The sequence below is a fragment of the Pipistrellus kuhlii genome, unplaced genomic scaffold, assembly GCF_014108245.1.
Source record: "Pipistrellus kuhlii isolate mPipKuh1 unplaced genomic scaffold, mPipKuh1.p scaffold_m20_p_9, whole genome shotgun sequence".
Taxonomy (NCBI): Eukaryota; Metazoa; Chordata; class Mammalia; order Chiroptera; family Vespertilionidae; genus Pipistrellus; species Pipistrellus kuhlii.
This window is the reverse complement of record NW_023425595.1, coordinates 42,563,732-42,583,105: the sequence shown is the minus strand read 5'-3', so window position 1 is coordinate 42,583,105 and position 19,374 is coordinate 42,563,732. Positions and strand designations below refer to the sequence as shown.

The window sequence follows — 19,374 nt, the reverse complement described above, 5'->3', positions numbered from 1 at the left end:
CTAGTTCAGTGCCCTTTCTGTTTTAAAAGCTGTGGCTTTTCGTGAACTGAGGAAGGACTCTAGACAGCTCCAATGCTGGATGCAGGAGTTTGAGTTGAACAGGAGACAAACGAAGAGCCATACTGGGGAAAGGATGAAAGCAGGCTGAAAGCCTGTCTGGTGTATTCTGCCGTCTCAGCCATGAAACTGACATTTGAACTTTACTTTCATGTCTCTTCTCATCCTTCTGTTAAAATGGTATTTATTCTTGCTGTTGCTCTTCTGAGCAGATCAAAAAGCAGATCAGGAACCAGATACAAATGAACGCATACCAGGAAGTGAGTAGCTGGTTCTTTCTCACAAATGACTAAATGTTGCCACTGTACCTGGTGTGAAATATACTGAAATGACTAACCCCATTAATAACACAGCTTTATTATTGGTACTAAACTCTTGCAGCTTAAAAAAAAACTATTTCATTCTGGCAAGGATAGTATTAAAAACATTTTACTACTGTTTGTGTTGAAAGGTTAATTGGTGGTTCTACTGAGAAAAGGTTATATATATTTTTTAATATATATATATATATATATATATATATATATATATATATGCTGGATATTATCCTTTTGGTATTCTCTCTGCTCTTTGTGTCTTTGCTTAAAATGAAGTTGGCATCTTCCAATATCACTTAGCTTTTATTTTCCAGTATGATTTTTTTTTGATAGTTATATATATTTTTTGTATTTTAAAGCATTACATATGTGTTCTTATCTGAAGTATGATCTTGCATATTGGATCTCTGTGGCCTTTACACAAGACTGTAGATATAAAGCAATTTATAATTTATTCGGATCTAAGAAAAAACTGTACTTGACAGTTGGTATGTCAAATGGTTGTATATGCCTCTCTAACTACCTTGTGAAAGCCAATTTTATGATGTACAGGATTTAAGCTGAGGTTTAAAACTGGATGCAAATAATATATATTCAATATGTAAATCAAGTGAGCATCTGAATCTTTAAAAAAAATTTATTGTTAAGAGTATTACAGATGCCCTCTTCCTCCCACCCCCGTCGCTCCCCTCCATCCAGGTCCCGCCCTGTCCCAGGCCTTAACCAACCTATTGTCTGTGTCCATAGGTGATGCATATATGTATTTAAGATCTTTGGTTAAACTCTTCCCACCACCCCTCCCCGCTCCCTCTGAGATTCATCAGTCAGTATGTTCCATGTTTCCATGCCTCTGGTTCTATTTCATTCATCAGTTTATTTTGTTCATTAGATTTCTTGTTCATTTATTTTGATTTTTAGGTTCAAATTGTCGATGTATTTCCTGCCATTTTATTATTCCTATATTTTTATCTTTTTTCTTATTATTATTCCTCTTCTTAAAGAATACCCTTCATTCAGAGACAAATGGTAGGAGAAGAAGGGTGGTTAGAGAGCAACCAAAGGATTTCTATGCATGTATATTAGCATAACCAATGGACATAGACACATAGGGGTGGTGGGGTCTTGCCTAGGGTGGGAATGGGGGGAGGAGTCAATTGGGAAAAAAGGAGACATATGTAAAACTTTAGACAATAGTAACAATAAAAAAGAATTATTTTTTAATGTAATAATTCAAAATTTCATGTAATACTGGTTTGGTGGTGATGAGCCTCTTTAACTTTTTCTTATCTGTGAAGCTCTTTATCTAACCTTCAATTCTAAATGATAGCTTTGCTGGGTGGAATAATCTTGGTTGTGGGTTCTTGCTCTTCATCACTTTGAATATTTCTTGCTACTCCCTTCTGGCCTGCAAGGTTTCTGTTGAGAAATCAACTGATAGTCATATCGAGGCTCCCATGTATGTAACTAACTGCTTTTAAGAGTCTCTCTTTGTTTTAACCATTGGCATTTTAATTATGGTGTATCTTACTGTGGATTTCTTTGTATTTTTCTGGGACTCTCTGTGCTTCCTAGAATTGTAAGTCTATTTATTTTATCAGGCAGGGGAAATTTTCTGTCATTATTTCTTTAAATAGGTTTTCAATATTTTACTCTCTCCCTTCTCCTTATGGCATCCCCATAATGCAAATGTTAGTATGCTTAAAGTTGTTCCAGAGGCTCCTTGCACTATCTTCATAGTTTTGGATTCTTTTTGGTCTTCTGATTCAGTATTTTTTGCTTCCTCATAGTTCAAATTATTGATTTAATTCTCGGAATCATGTACTGTTAAATTCCTGTAAATTATTTTTTATTTCAGTTAATGTATGCTTATTCTGACTGGTCTTTTTTTCATATATTTGAAATTCTCCTTAAGATCATTGAAAGTCTCACTAAGTCCCTTGAAGCTCTCATTAAGATCCTTGAGCAAGCTCATAACCATTGTTTTGGAACTCTGTATCCAGAAGTTTCCTTGCTTTCATTTCTTTCATTTATGACATGTTTCGTTATCTCCACATTTTGACTGCTTTCTCTGTATCTGTTTCTTTGTATTAGGTAGAACTGCTGTGTCTCTTGGAATTAGCAGAGTGGCTTTATGTAGTAAGTGTCTGTATGGCCCAGTGGCTCAGCCTCCCCAGTCACCTGAGCTGGGCACTCTAGAGGCACCCCTGTGTGGACTGAGTGCACGCTTGTTGTAGATGAGCCTTGATTGCTATTGGTGTCACTGGGAGTACTTGACCTCGAAGCCAAGTTGCTTGTGGATATGTAGAACTGTAATCTGGTATGGCCTGAAGCTGTCCACAGGATGGACTGACTCTGAAGTCTTCTGGAAGTTGAAAAGTCAGCCGCTGCCTGGGGCCACTCAGAAGGAGCTACAGAGAGATCTGCAGATGCCTGCTATTTGTATTCGACTTAGACATGCCCAGACAAAGCCCATCTGTGAAGCAAGGCAAGCTGGTGCTAGTTCAGGGTCTTTGGCTTCTTATTGATAAGATTGGGGCATACTAACGCCTACTGCTGCTTATTTGAGAGATTTTAGAAAAGACTGAAACCTAAGTTGGAACAGACCATTCATATGGAAAAGAAGCTGAAAACAGCTTGCTAATTGAGTGGGGTCTCAGGATATCAGCAGTGTGGAGTGAACATTGAGGGCCACAAACAGTGTGGGCCACGCTGCTGGAAACTTAGATATGGCTACAGGTCAGCTCTGCAATCAGAGAGGTGTCAGAATAGGAACATTGACTCCTGCTAGTACCTCTGTCTGAGAGAAAACTGCCCCCGAGTTCCTGCCCAATACCCCCAGTGCTGGAACTCTGAGGAAGCGGGACCATGTAAGTCTGTGTGCCCGCCCTTTAAGAGAAACTGCTAGTTCTCCAGATACCTCCATGTCAGTCAGGCACAATCCCTGCTGATTTTTACAGCCCAGAGTTATGGGGACTTCTCTTCCCAGCTCTGGGACCCTGGGCTGGGGTCTGGTGTGGGACTGAGATCCCTTTCTTCTCAGGGGAGGCCTCTGTAGCTAAGATATCCTCCTGATTGAAAAACATGCTGCTATTTGGTTCTCTCCACCTGAACATCTGAATCTTAAGAAATAAATGTTCAGTTAGTAGTGGTTAATGTCATCAACTAATTAATATTCACCACCTAGCTAGGATTATGACTCTTCACTCTTTTCCATTCAATCTTAAGATTGCTGAACATTTTAACTGTGACTACAATTGAAAGGTGCTTGTGGGCCTAGCAAAGCATATGGATATGCATTTGTGTCTTCTTAGCTCCCCAGTTTGTCAGTGTCATGATCGAAGGGACTGCAAGTCTGAAGATGATACCCATGCCTGCCCCCAGGTGCCCAGGGGATTTTTAATAACAGTTTCCCAACATTCCTTGGATGTGCTCATAAGTCTTCCTGAGAAGAGCAGCTTAAATGAAAGAGCCATTAGAGGAACAAAGTGCCAATGCTAGAAGGCAGTGACATCTGGTCTGAAATCTGAAACTTGGCTCACGAGGTCCTCCTGCTGGAGGTGAAGGTGCTGAGCTTTAGCACACGATCTGACAAATTCTTAAGAACCACCCAGGGGAAAAAGGCAGTCTAGCTCTGGTCCTTGGTGTTAGTCTCTGCCTGGCTGCTGCAGAGGAAACCAGACTTCTGTCCTTCAGGGGTGGCAGGTAAAGTGACTTTTCCTGATGCTTCTGAACTGGCAGATACTGAAAACAGCATCTGATTTCATTTTGCTGTTTTGTTCAACATTCAGCTTGAGGAGCGAAAACAAAGCATAGATATATGTATACATATCTATGTAGATGTATATATAGGTATAGCTATATAACTAAAGTATCTACATCTTCATTTGTGGCCTCCTGATGAGCTTAGTTATTTTTTTTAATATATTTTATTGATTTTTTACAGAGAGGAAGAGAGAGGGATAGAGAGTTAGAAACATCGATGAGAGAGAAACATTGTTCAGCTGCCTCTTGCACACCCCCTACTGGGGATGTGCCCACAACCCAGGTATGTGCCCTTGATGGGAATCAAACCTGGGACCTTTCAGTCTGCAGGCCGATGCTCTATCCACTGAGCCAAACCGGTTTCAGCTGAGCTTAGTTATTGATCAAGGCAAATAGGCAACTCATGGGGTAAATTCTGGATCAAGTCTCTCTCTATTTAAAAAAATTATTTTAAAAATATTTTTATTGATATCAGAGAGGAAGGGAGAGGGGGAGAGAGATAGAAACATCAATGATGAGAGAGAATGATTAACTGGCTGCCTCCTGCACACCCCACACTGGGGATTGAGCCTGAAACATGGGCATGTGCCATGACCAGGAATTGAACTGTGACCTCCTGGTTCATAGCTCAACACTCAACCACTGAGCAACACCAGCCAGGCCAATTCTCTCTTTTTTATGATATTTTCCAATTTTTTTCCTAGTGAAGAATGTATTCTTATCACACAAGACAAAATGAAATATATGATCTGTATACCTAGAAATAATATAATATTGAATGTCAACTTTCGTTGAATAACTTAAAAAGAATTTTAAGTGATTTCCTGGAAACAATGAAATACATGATCAAAATATAAATAACTAAAGACCAATACATGTAAGTGACTATGTTTGAGTGGTGGATATATACCTTGAAAATAATAGGGAGCAGTGTTGTGAAAAAAAGGTTTTGCATATCTTTGGGCTCTCCTATGCCCTCCTGGAACCTAATCTTACATTGCTTGTGTGATAGTCACCAAATACACACACATGCACATTGTGCTTAATGGGAAGTGATTAAAGCGGTTATCATCTTGTGATATACCACAATGTTTTTTGATACATTTGTAAGCCTAAGGCCAGGTGAGAACTAGTATGTAAATAAGCAAATATTTAATATGTGTAGTTTCGTTTTCATTTTCCTTCAATTAGGTTTCAGTTAACTAAAAATAAATTTAGCTAATGCTTAGAGCTGAATTTGAGCCTTTTGAGTTATGTATAGCACTATAAGTTGATTTTTATTCACTTTCCTAGTTTAGCTTTCAATGATAAAGTCAATATATTTGTATCACATTGTAAAGATAACTTAAAGAATCTCTTTCAAACAATATTTATTTGTTTATCAAATACTTGTGTAGGGCCTACTATTCTAAGTTTCTTGAAAAATGTGAACTCATTCAAATATAAAGACTCTAAATTCACCACAAAAATAGTTTCATTATGATTCTTAGACAAAGGAAAAAATAGCTTTCTAACTAGAGTTACACAAATTAAGAATAGGATTTGTCATCCTATTGTGACTTCCACACATGTTTACTATATCAGAAAGAAACTGCATGCTACATTTTTATATTAAATTCTTAGAATATCCTAACTTGAATCATTCAAAGTTGGCCTATTGAAAATTCTTTGAATTGACAGGTATCTAATATGTGGGATCTAAAAAAACAAAATAAACAAACGAGCAGATTAGAAACAGACTAGATATAGAGGATATTTTGATGGTTGCCAGAGGGAAGGGGAAATGGGAGATTGGGTGAAAAGGTGAAGAGATTAAGAAGTACAAATTGGTTGTTACAGAATAGTCACAGGGATACAAAGTACTGCATAGGGAAAATAGTGAATAATATAATAACTATGTATGTTGTCAGATGCATACTAGATTTGTTAGGGTAATTACTTCAAAAATTATATAAATGTCTATTCACTGGGTTGTATACTTGAAACTTACACCAACTATAATTGGGAAGTAAAAAGTTATTTAAAAAATAATTTCTATTTTCAAAGAGTAATTAGTTTGGAAAATCTAATGGTCTGTCATGGTACTCCCCACACTCACTAAAAAACAAACAAACAAACCTTCTCTTAGACACTCAACGTCGAGGACACGTTTATGACTGAGTTGTGTACAAAGATCCTTGCTGTCTGATGAAATAGTTTTTTTTTTTAGCCTGCAGCATGTTAAAAATATAAATATCTCAAGGAGATGAACCACTAAATTATAGATTGTGGGGTTCAAAACTGATGTGAAAAAAATAAGTTAAAACCAATTCTCATTGATAGCATGTTTTAATATAATTCAAATACAGCTCCAGGTTCAAGAAAAACTAATCCTTTTTCAATTACTTTTTATTTTCTACTTGGTTCAACTTCTTGCTCTTTTTTCTATCTGATTAACTTATGAAAACTGCATGCTGCTCACCGTATGGTCCTGTGCATGTGAAGTATGGTGCCTTTAACCTTTTTACAGAAACATCTCTGTTCACTGATGGAAGAGAAGTGTGTTTTCTATGCCTGTGTGTGTGTGACAATTGTAAAGATAATTTTGAACAGAAATGCTGCTGTTTAGTTTCCACAGTGCCTTCACAGCCTGACAATCAGTTTTCCCACCCCGACAAACTCAAAAGGATGAGCAAGTCTGTTCCAGCATTTCTCCAAGATGAGGCAAGTTTATCTTTTGTACCTTCAGAAAAATGGGACCAAATAAGTGGATTTGTTCTGCCAAGATTGGTGTGTGTGTGTATTCAGCTGTGGCAGGGACTGGAGGTCAGCAGGACTGACCCTTGCCTTTCATATCAATAGAGGTAGTGTTGTGGATCCTGGAACAAGACATGTCTCATTTGATTCAAACAGTAACTCCTTTTGGTAGTGAAGTCAAATTGCATAGACTTGGGAATGTGACTTTTGTTTCAGAGTGGGTACAAAATAAGAAATCTAGGCAGAAATATGTTAGCATGGACTAACAACTCCTCTGTAGTTCAGAGTACAGTTGCTTTGTGAGAACTTAGTCTAGGTTACATGACTCTCTTGAAAACATTTGTTAAAATAATAAAGTGAAAATGACATAGTGATCTTTAAGGATATCTATATACATTATCTTATTAATATACATTATCTTATCTAACAACCCTAGAAGGAGGGCAATATCATTATCCCCAGATATTCAGATGGGAAAACAGACTAAAAGAGGTGAAGTAACCTCATTCAGCTTGAAAGGGGTTGAACCAGGGCTGGAGCCAGATCTGACTCTCATGCTGTTAACTACACACATGACTATTCTATTATCTACTATTCATTGAGAACCTACTACGTGCCAGGTATTTAATATTGATGCTATTACCTAACTCTCACTAACTAAATGTGGTACTATTTTCTCCATTTTATAAAAGAAGAGGAAGACTCAGAGAGGTTAAGTAACTTTCTCAAAATCCAACAGCTACTGAAAAGTAGAACTGTAACTCGGGTCCTTTGACTTAATCAAGACTTCAAGTTCTTGTAACCAGGTAATTTAGAGTCGGAAGTTTGGAGTCAGACATTTCCAGCCCTGGCTATGCTACTAATTTGCTGTGTGATTATGGACAAGTTCCTTAACTTCCCTGAGTCTAGTAGTGTCTTAGTACCTCCCTCATCAAGTTGTAAGAAGTCCCTGATATAATGTGAGGAACGCTCACAGTACAGTGCCTGACACATAGTAAGTACCCAATACATGCTAGCTATTACTATCAGCAGTTTGGGTCTGATTTTTTTTTAATATATTTTATTGATTTTTTACAGAGAGGAAGAGAGAGGGATAGATAGTTAGAAGCGTCGATGAGAGAGAATCATCCATCAGCTGCCCCTTGCACACCCCCTACTGGGGATGTGCCTGCAACCAAGGTACATGCCCTTGACCGGAATCGTACCCAGGACTTTTCAGTCCGCAGGCTGACACCCTATCCACTGAGCCAAACTGGTTCCGGCTGGGTCTGATTTTTGATGGAGAAATATAAAGCATCATCCTCATGCAGTTTATTCATAGACAGAGCGTGAGCAAAGCTCTGGACAACACATACTAACCAGCACATTACACCTCGCCTCCCCACTTTGTGGGCACAAGTCTTGGGTCTTAGATGAGGTGTATCTGCAGTCAGTCCATCCTTGAATATTTTTCAGAGCCCACATTACACTTAACTTTGGGAAGAACCACTCTTTTTTTTTTAACCTAATTCATTGGCTGGAAACCAACCGTAGACACCTCATGGAGTTCCTGGTCTTGATTGGTCATGTGAGTTAATCATATAATAACTTGAGAGGCAAATAAGACTAGTTCCTGGTTGTTGTTTTTTTGTTTTGTTTTTATTCTTTCTTTAGTTTTAACCTGTCCCTTGGCTCCACAAAAGAGTCCAAATCATTTGAGTGTGTGCATTGGACATGCCAAGTTAAGCTGCATCATTTTACCTTTCAAAGGACATGGGTTGGACGGAATGTTACAGGAAGTAGAGATGAAATCAGGCCTTGCTCCTTGGTCCACAGTCCCTTTGATATGTGTTGAGTGCCAACTATGTGAAAATTCGTGGTCCAGGTCAACAAGATAGGGTCCCATCCTTCCAATAATTCACTAATGATCTGATATACCAGATCAAATGTTGTACATGCTGTAATAGAGAGAAATTGACTGTAAGCGTGTGTGGGAGGGGCGGGGGGGGGGGGGGAGTGTGACAACAGAGACATGGAAAAGGTTTGGATTTTTGTTTGATCTTTGAGGTGTTTTTTCCCCCTAATCAATATAAGTCATAAGATTTGTTTTTATTTAACTCTTTTCTTAAATCTGCACTATTTGATACATAATTGCATGGCCCTGGAATTTGTCAGCATGAACTAACTACTCCATAAAGGTGCTGTCCTAATCCCAGAAGCCACTGAACTGCCCCATAAACTCTAACCCCCAAAGGAGTCATTCTGAATCATGAATTTTTAAAAACTACCATCTAATACACTTTAGACCTAAATATAAAAAAGTTTCTTATTGCCACTTTTCTTTCTTGACCCAAATAAATATTTCCTGGGGGAGATATATATATATATATATATATATATATATATATATATATATATATATATATATATATATATATAGTATCATGTTGTTATTCCCCCACACACATTAAGTGTGTTATTCCCACACACACACATTAAATGTGTTAAAAATTTAATGAGGGTAGAATGTATAATTTAATATACTTCCCTAGAGCAGCAAAAAGATAAGCACAATATCACTATTGAAATACAGGAGAGGTGATTTCAAATTTTTGACATACTCACTTTTTGTTGAACTAGAGAAGACTAGCATTTATTTGTCCTAGTTTACTTTGATTTTTAGGGAAGTTCAGTTTATGTTAATAATGAGAGGAATTAAGCATGACATTTTATGTCTTGGCAATAGAACTTAGAGCTTTTATTGTCTGGGTAAAGTTAACTTCTCATATGTATCAGTTCTTAAAGAAACATAAGTGTGTAATATTGAGAGAGCAGCAAGCTGCTCACAGTAGTACTGTCTTCTGATGCACCTCAGGGCCCCCTGTAGGTGAAAAATCACTGTTATTTTGGTAGCTAAGCACTGCTCTCCCCCTTAGGTGAGGTCCAAGGCAGCCCACCCACCCCACCCTGAATCCCACTCCCTGGCAATTAGCACTAGAGTCCCTGGACCTTGAGCAATGTCATAGATCCATGTGATACCAAGGAATTATCTTTATCTAAGCAGAGATTCTGACCTGGACTCGTTCTGAATTTAAACTGTGTATATATTATATGATGTTTTGTAGAGTGATGACAGAGAAACAGACACAGCATCAGAAAGCAGTTACCACCTCAGCAGACACAAGAAGAGCCCCAGCTCTCTAACCAATCTTAGCAGCTCCTCTGGCATGACGTCCCTGTCTTCTGTATGTAAAGAAAGGCTCCGTGTTAATATCTCGCTGCTTCTGCAAGCTCGCTCTGCCTCGCTCCTGCTACTGTACAATGGCCTCCTGTTGTGTTTCCCAGATTCCAAGGGCATGAGCTTTTTCCCTCACCCACCATTCACTGCTGGCTAGTTAAATTCTCAATTTTCTTCTTTTTTTTAAGCATAAAGGTTCCTATCCATTATAAATCAATATGGTTTTTTGAAGGTAAGGACTGTAAAAATAAACCTAGATTACCAACAAAATGAACCCCTGCATTTTTCTGTGCAAAATGGGTAACTATGATCAAGTCTGCTTGTATCAGATTCGCTTTTACATACCATTGGCAGATACAGAATTGTATCTCCTTTTTTTTTTTTTATGCCAGTTTGCATTTTTTATTTTTAAAATATATTTTATTGATTTTTTACAGAGAGGAAGGGAGAGGGATAGAAAGCTAGAAGCATCAATGAGAGAGAAACATCGGTCAGCTGCCTCCTGCACATCTCCCACCGGGGATGTGCCTACAACCAATGTACGTGCCCTTGACCAGAATCAAACCTGGGACCCTTCAGTCCACAGGCCAACGCTCTATCCACTGAGCCAAACCGGTTTCAGCTGTATCTCCCTTTGTTTAAGCAAGACTGCTGCGAGAAAGTATTGATTGGTTCACATAAAAGAATGGGCGAGGTGGTTCTTTGCCTTACAAAAGGATTCTGAACAGGGTTTTCAAAGCAAAGCTCCCTAAGTGTGGTTGTTTCACAAAGAACTTCTTTCCTAAAGTGAGGTAGTTCTGTATGCATGTAGCATGTGTGTAGAAATATATATGTGTGTATAAATATATCTGCACACACTAATCCAGATATTTCCCTGATATACATATACATGCACATGCACATATCTTGCCAGCCATGCTAAACAAATAATAAACCTGTGCTTAAATACTTACTAGCCTCACATTTCTCAGATTGCTTTTTTTTAGAAGCTATTTAAGTTGAATTTCTGCTGACAACAATCTAATGCATGATCTTGGAAGGCTTTAAACTCCCTTCATCAATCATCCATTTTCTACCCTTCCTGACCTCTAAAAGCATATGGCTCAGTAAGCATTTTCCTGGATTCAGCGGATGGGTAACAGCAAAATTCCTTCTGAGTGCCTTGGAAATTTGATAGAGCAACGTGTCACTGTGATTTGTGTGCCTGGGGTTTCTCACATCCCCTTTTTTTAAAAAAACATTTTAAATACAGAGCATGCCTAAAAATGGAGCTCTGGAAAGCCCTTCCCCTAAAATCACCCTGCTGCGAAAGGAGCCTGCAGCATTTCACTTCTCCCCCATGTCTCAGAGAGGCAATTTTTTAAAAAAACAAAAACAAAACACTAGTTGTGTCGTGTATATCACGTCAGGTTATCTGTGTTGGCGGGTCTTTATGCCATATCAAATTAGCTGCTTTTATATGCAAACTCGCGCAATAATGGCAAGCAAGAATGATAGCCATGATCCCCACGCTGAGTTCAAGCACGCAGTAGAGACAAACCCTGCGTGTTTCCGATGCTCTCAGGTGAGCGGCAGTGTGATGAGCGTGTACAGTGGAGACTTCGGCAATCTGGAGGTGAAAGGAAGCATCCAGTTCGCGGTGGAGTACGTGGACTCACTGACGGAGCTGCATATCTTTGTGGCCCAGTGTAAAGACTTGGCCGCCGCAGACATGAGAAAACAACGTTCAGACCCGTAAGTACACTTGGCATCCCTATCTTCTCCTAGGGAATCTTGTAGAAATCAGGAAGGAAAGGACGGAATGGAAGTGAGGGGATGTGTATGACTTTGTGGAAAGCAGCGTTTGAAAGGAGAAGGGGTGGCATGGGGAATGCTGCCTTATTTACGTTGTATGTTCACAGGCCAAACTTGTGAAATTGCAGAAATGTCAGAGAAGCCCAAAATGTTTCAGGTTGGAAGGAACTCTTGAGGTCATCTTGTCCAGGACCTTCTTTTGACCGATAAAGAAACAAGGGCAAGAGAAGATAAGCAGCCTGTCTACGTAAATTCAGACAGTCAGGGGCAAAATGAGGAATGAGGGCTTGAACCTTGGTCTCTTTCCACGGCACTCTCAAAACTGCCTCCAAAATTAGGGACATGTGGGGCACACTTCCTAATGTTCAGTGGTGCAGAATCAGTTAAGATTCTCAAATGAGGTAGTTTCCATATTTAAATTATATTCTGCAGAAGCACTGTAGAAGGGATTACCAATTCATCTTTGAGATCATAGATTTAATTGCATTTCAGTTCTATGCAGAAGTCTGATTCTTAATTATTTTGCTAGCATAATCCCAATCCTTTTTCCTTCTGTTACAAAAACAACTGAGCCCAACATCCTTTTTTTTTTACATTGAGCATAACTTGAATATGTGCATGCTAAGATTAATTTTATTTTAAAAATCAGTCACAAAAATTTTTTTAAATATATTTTATTGATTTTTTTTTTTTTTACAGAGAGGAAGGGAGAGGGATAGAGAGTTAGAAACTCAATCACCCACCTCCTGCACACCACCCACTGGGGATATGCCTGAAACCAAGGCACATGCCCTTGACCGGAATTGAACCCGGGACCCCCCAGTCCCAAGGCCAACGCTCTGTCCACAGAGCCAAACCAGCCAGGACCACAAAAACTTTTAAAAATAATTCTACAATGTTCTAGACAGTTTGGCTCAAGGGATAGAGAGCATCAGCCTGTGGACCAAAAGGGTCCCGGGTTTGATTTGGGTCAAGGGCGACCTTGGCTGCAGACTCCTCCCCAGCCTGTACCCTGGCCGGGCTCGTACAGGAGGCAACCAACCAGTTGATGTGGTTCTCTCACATTGATGTTTTTCTCTGTCTTTCCCTCTCTCTTCTACTCTCCCTAAAAAAACAGTGGGAAAATATCCTTGGGCGAAGATTTACAAAATAATAATAATTCTGCAAGCACCACGGCCTTTCTTAATAGAAAGGAAGCCAGTGGCATTAAGCACTGTTAGAGTACTCCCCTCCCCACTCTGACATAAGGCCAAAAGAAAGGAATTCATGACCAATCCCACTGAAATAGCTTTAAACTTTTCCATAAAGGTGTTGGTGGAACATTTGTTGTGTATGGCTTTTCTCGTTATGAAAGACTTATTTCTGTCAATTTCCAATGCATTTTTAAAAGCAGAGGTGGAAATATCACCTCTCATTTTCTCTGACCTTCTTGCCTGTTCATTTCTCCTTTTAGATATGTAAAGACTTACCTGTTACCAGACAAGGGCAAAATGGGCAAGAAGAAAACATTTGTCGTGAAGAAAACTTTGAATCCTGTGTATAACGAGATACTGCGGGTATCTATGAACTCTAGATTGGGAAAATCCTAAATGGTGACCTATATGTTTGTCTAACCATTTCTTCTTCTTCTTCTTCTTCTCCTTCTTCTTCTTCTTCTTCTTCTTCTTCTTCTTCTTCTTCTTCTTCTTCTTCTTCTTCTTCTTTTTCTTTCTTTTTTTTTAAATATTTTTATTAAATTATTATCTGTGTATATATTTTAACATTGCCCCCCCCTCCCATACCATATCTTCTTAAGTAGTATCTCTACAAATGAAGTCAGTTGCCCAGAGAGGAGAAGGAAAGGATCAACATTTTCTGAGAAACCGTTTTGAGATGATATGCTATGAATGTTGTACACATTATCTCATTCACTCCCTATGTACCCTGCTAGGCGGGTATTGTTATCTGTATCTCATAAGATGCAGCAAATGAAGCTTAGAGAAATAAAGTAACTTGCACAAGGATACGCAACTGATGAAGTTGAGCATAGCAACCAAAATGTCCTAAAAACGATAGTTCTGACGGTGGTATTTCTCTGCTTAAGAGCTTTTAGGATTCCCTTTACCCTTAGGGTCAACTCCATCCTTGCCCTGCACACCAGTCCCTTCACAGCTGAGCTCCCGCCTCATCTTCTCACGGCCATAGTCTTTGTTCAGGATACCCTGAGTCCTTTCTGTTTTTTGGAAGAACTACATTTTCTCATACTGCTGGGACTCTGTGTTTGCTTAGGCTGGAATATTCTTCCCCACATTCTGTCCCTAACTACCTCCCACAGCCTTAAATGCCTCTTCCTATGAGCGGCTATCCTTTCTTCTCAGGCCCCTCCTGTCTGCTGCCTTGTTTTCTTGTTTTAAAGTAGGCTATATTAACTCTCAGCACTTTACTGGTTTGTCTGCTTTCCCAGTAAATTGTAAGTTCCTCGAGGGCAGGGACCAACTCTATGTTGTTTATAAACTGTGACCTTGGGTAAATGACTTAGCCTGAGCCTGCAAAGGGGAAGTAATATAGTACCTACCTACTTACCTACCACAGTAGTTGTGAATGTTAAAAGACTTTATATACAGGATGAGATGAGTACATTAAACACTTAATAAATGTTGAGTCCTAGTACGGTGTCTGAAAAAGGTGCTCAAATGTTTATTGGAAGGATAGATGGAAGGGGATATGAATGGAAAGTATACCTGGTTCAAATACCATATCTCGCTCCCCCCACCCTTGCAAACTATATCATACTACCTTAGTCATGAGTAATAGAAAATGTAAAACTACAAATAGAAACCCTCCTTCTGAAAATTCTATCCAACTATTTGGTTATTCTCTGAGAAAAGTAGAGTTAAATTAATTCTCAGTCATCCATCGGTGAGTTTTCTGTAGCAAGTTTTTAATTACAGTTTGACTATGATATACCTCAGTCCCCTAGCTATTTCTAGGTCAGCTACTTCAGCCCTATACTCAGGAAAAGCCAGATAATTTAAATAGTAAACTCTGAGAATAACAAGTGGGCATTCAAGTAGTACATCATAAAGCCAGAGATTATTTTTAGATTAGAAGTACTATTATCCCTTTCATGATTATATATAATCAAGGATTGACTGTCATTTTAGATGGAAAAAGTTTTAGAATGCTAAATATTTTTCACTGGACCATAGAAAGCAGGAAAAAAACAAGTCTATCTTTTCTTGAGAAACTCCTTATCTTTGTAGGATATCAAGTGGGAGAGGAGTGTGTATATAGAGATAGGTGGATTATGGGAACTCTCTACTTTTCACTCAGTTTTGCTGAGAATCTAAAAGAGCTCGAAAAAACAAAGTATTTTTAAAATATACCTTGTCCTTAGGAAAAAACAGACCATCGATTAAACTTCATTTTTAGAATGAGTTTGATTTATGTTATACCTAGTTAGAAATAAAAACATCCAGTAAAAAATTGAATAATTGGCTTTTGTTTCTAAGGAGCTATTACCAGCTATGATATTTGAGCCATGATTTGCTTTTTCCAAAGGGGCAAAGAAAATCAACTTTTGTGAAAGATGGATTTTAGCTCTTTGAAATAAGACACTTAGAATTAGATGACTTTGCAAAATTCTTAAGACTTGAAACCGACCAGATGAGAAAATCTGACCTGCATAGATGACTTTTCTCTTCATCTCTGTGTCATAACTTTGGCATAAAGTAATATCATTCACCCCTTTAATTTCCTTTTTTGAACTGCAGTATAAAATCGAAAAGCAAATCTTAAAGACACAGAAGCTGAACCTGTCTGTATGGCATCGGGATACATTCAAACGCAATAGTTTTCTTGGGGAAGTGGAACTTGATTTGGAAACTTGGGACTGGGACAGCAAACAGAATAAACAATTGAAGTGGTACCCTCTGAAGCGAAAGGTAAGTTCAGCATTTTTTGATTGGTTGGTTGGTTGTTTTGAGGCTTGTTATATAGGAGAAAGGTCCTATAAAATTGAATTTTCATTCAGGATACTTATCCATCATTTGGGATCATTTTCTCTCTCCACTCTGCCTCATATGTCTCTCATTTTCTTTTCTATATTTCTTCACCTTTGCTCCATGTATGCTACAGGTTGGCTATTTTTTAAAAAAAAATACATAGTTTTTTTATTATATATATTTTTTACAGAGAGGAAGGGAGAAGGATAGAGAGTTAGAAACATCGATGAGAGAGAAACATCAATCAGCTGCCTCCTGCACACACACCCCTCTTCCCCCACTGGGGATGTACCTGCAACCAAGGTACATGCCCCTGACCAGAATCAAAGTTGGGATCTTTCAGTCCCAGGCCCACACTCTATCCACTGAGCCAAGCCAGTTTCACCAGGTTGGCTATTTCTTGCTAACCTATCTTAATAGTTCAATAATTTTCTTATCTGCTATGTCTAATCTGTGATACCCATCTACAAGTTCTCAATTATATTCTTTCAGACTTCTATTTTCATTTTATTCTTTTTTTAATATATTTTATTGATTTTTGTATAGAGAGGAAGGGAGAGAGATAGAGAGTTAGAAACATCGATGAGAGAGAGAGTCATCGATCAGCTGCCTCTTGCACACCTCCTACTGGGGATATGCCCGCAACCAATGCACATGCCCCTGACCGGAATCAAACCCGGGACCTTTCAGTCCCCAAGCCGACGCTCTATCCATTGAGCCAAACCGGTTTTGGCTCATTTTATTCTTTTTTATAAGTGCCACTTCTCTGCTAAAATTTTTCATCTTATCATTATCTTTATAAATACATTAATTAGAGTTATGTGATGTGTGTGTCTGAAAACTCCAATATTTTCAACATTTGTGAGTCTCTCTTATCAAAATTTTTATTTTATTATGGTCACTTGGTCCTTTGTCCTTGTATGCCTTTTCATTGGTTATTGCCTGCTGGATATTGCATGAAAAGAATTCTAGGGATAACTTGGGAAGGTTTGCTTTTGCTTCTGACACAGAATAGGGACAGACCACCTTAATCTAATCTGAGAATGAACTGACTAGAAGGTGGGGTTTTGGTTTTCATGTAGTCTGATCTGTTTTTTGTTTGTTTGTTTGTTTTTACCATATTCTTAGGCTGTGGCCCTTTGGAAGTTCCAACTGTAAGCCTAGGAAAGTAGAGCTCAAAAGTTAGTATCAAATTCACCTGAAGAACTTATTAAACCACAGATTTCTGGGCCCTATTCCCAAGGTTTCTGATTCAGTAAGACCTGTGCCCAGGAATATGCATTTTCAACATGTTTTCAGGTGCTGATGATGATACTGGCCTGGGGCCCACATTTTGGGAACCACTGGTCTAGAGTACTGTCAGAGGCCATTCCTCCTTATCAGGCCATGGATTTCAATTTTTGTCTTCCCAGCCCTTTGAGACTTCTAAAAGCCCTTCTTAGTCTCTTTCTGCTAGGCTTTTTATTCTCTCAGTTTGGCACTACAAACTTAAAAATCAGCTAATGCCTCAAAGTGGAAAGTAGAGAAAAATGTCATGCTCTAATATCTTATCCATTTGAATCCTATCTTATTAATTCTTTAGTACCTTAAAGTAGATTTTATAGTTGATTTTTTTATTGTTCTCAGTATGAGGGTTGATGTAATCCCAACTAGTCCATCATAGCTGGAATTGATACATATAAACAATTTATACAAATCATTAGTTACTATCCACAAAAGAAAAGTTTATTTTAAGAAATGCTTCCTAAATATTACATTAAGATCACATGAAGCACTTATTTCTAGCCTTACCCAAGACTTGCTGGATCTGAATTTCTCAGAAGATGTCAAAAGCATTCATTTTTAACTAACTTGTCTTATGTTTCTGATGAATAGCCATGTTTTGGAAATAAGGCCCCAAAGGACCAGATTTTGAAAGTAAAACCATTTCTCATATACTTGAAAATAATATATATATATATATATATATATATATATATATATATATGTATGTATATATATATATATTAAAATTATTGTCCAGTCTTTGTTATTCTTACAGACATCTACTCATTTGGTCGAAAATAGGTTAATGCAACTTTGAAAATGTAATATTTCGCTTTCTTCGCGCCCTCACCTTCCCACACTCTTCTTATTCCTTCAGAGAAAGAAAATACAAACGAGTTGTTTTATGTACTGGATGAATTATTAACAAATCTATGTGTTTTCATAAACACCAAGGCATCCCACAACACTTCAGACATCTCCAAGAAAGCCATTCTGATTTCTCCACTATCTCTGAGACTAATGACCTTGAAACGTGTTCTGGGTACCCTACAGAGTTTTCCTAGATGCGCAGTAGAACGATCCCAGATGTAAAGCGAATAGTGTAGCTCTGATGGTGAGGGGAATTTTAATTCAAGGCACTCAGGAGTGATATATTGTTCCAGAAATGGGGAAGATAAGGTCCTGTAACAGAGTACCAACAACCAGAGTAAATAGTTTGTGTCTTACATCTGCTGACACTCCTTCTTTTTTCAGACAGCACCAGTTGCCCTTGAAGCAGAAAACAGAGGTAAAATGAAATTGGCTCTCCAGTACGTCCCGGAGCCAATTCCTGGTATGTAATGATTTTCTGTCCAGATTTATGCCCTTTCCTCCTCCCCCATGCTCCCAGGGTTTCTTTGGGTTCTGTGCTATTTTCAAAGAGGTAGCCTTAAATAGATTTATTAACTTAGTAATCGTATAGACCAAATAAGTCAACTCACAGTTGTAAATTCTCATTTTTTTATTGTGATAAAAACACATAAAATGTACATTAACCTTTTTTTTTTTAGTGTGACATTAGCAGTGTTAAGTAGATTCACATTGTTGTGAAGCAAATCTCCAGAATGTTTTCATCTTATATATATCTGAAACTCTATACCTGAGACCCTTCAGTCCACAGGTGGGCACTCTATCCACTGAGCCAAGCCAGCTAGGGAAAATGTTTAACTTTCTACACTCTTTTAACAAAACAAAAAAATGACTCTCTCTTAGCTATTGTAGTACCTGTTCTATCGCTTTACAGTAATATGTTTAATATGTCAGCCTGTACCAATTGACATTGGTATCAGTGTTTGAAAGGTATGTGCATTTCACTGAGATATTTTGAATATAAGTATAAATAGATTACTCAGATGCTTGATATCTATAACTGATCCTATGGAGCCAGCAAAACCCGACAAGAATGATCTAATACTCTGTACTTGGAATAAATATAAATTATTTTCATAGAGCTGTCTGAGCTCAGTACAGCCAGACTATAAAATATATAATTAAGAATGGATAGCCCTGGCTGGTTTGGCTCAGTAGATAGGGCTTCCGCCTGTGAACTGAAGGGTCCCAGGTTCGATTCCAGTCAAGGGCACATGCCCATGTTGCAGGCTCGATCCCTAGTAGTGGGTGTGTAGGAGGCAGCCAATCAGTGATTCTCTCTCATCATTGATGTTTCTATCTTTCTCTTCCTCTTCTCTTCTCTCTGAAATCA

At 38.3% G+C, this 19,374-nt stretch overlaps 1 protein-coding gene across 17 annotated transcripts in view; it reads left to right on the top strand.

Moving 5' to 3' along the window:
• The window catches only part of SYTL2 (synaptotagmin like 2), a 120,021-nt gene that overhangs the window by 94,925 nt on the left and 5,722 nt on the right, over positions 1 to 19,374 (top strand). For 6 of the 17 annotated variants that reach the window (XM_036426770.2, XM_036426768.2, XM_036426773.2 and 3 more), the window contains exons 11-17: positions 270 to 317; positions 6,745 to 6,839; positions 9,977 to 10,096; positions 11,654 to 11,823; positions 13,337 to 13,439; positions 15,636 to 15,806; positions 18,387 to 18,465. In XM_036426770.2, the coding sequence (XP_036282663.1) occupies positions 270 to 317; positions 6,745 to 6,839; positions 9,977 to 10,096; positions 11,654 to 11,823; positions 13,337 to 13,439; positions 15,636 to 15,806; positions 18,387 to 18,465 (786 nt within the window). The remainder of the gene's footprint in view (positions 1 to 269; positions 318 to 6,744; positions 6,840 to 9,976; positions 10,097 to 11,653; positions 11,824 to 13,336; positions 13,440 to 15,635; positions 15,807 to 18,386; positions 18,466 to 19,374) is intronic. The other 11 variants (XM_045578163.1, XM_045578162.1, XM_036426769.2 and 8 more) reach the window with 3 other exon arrangements.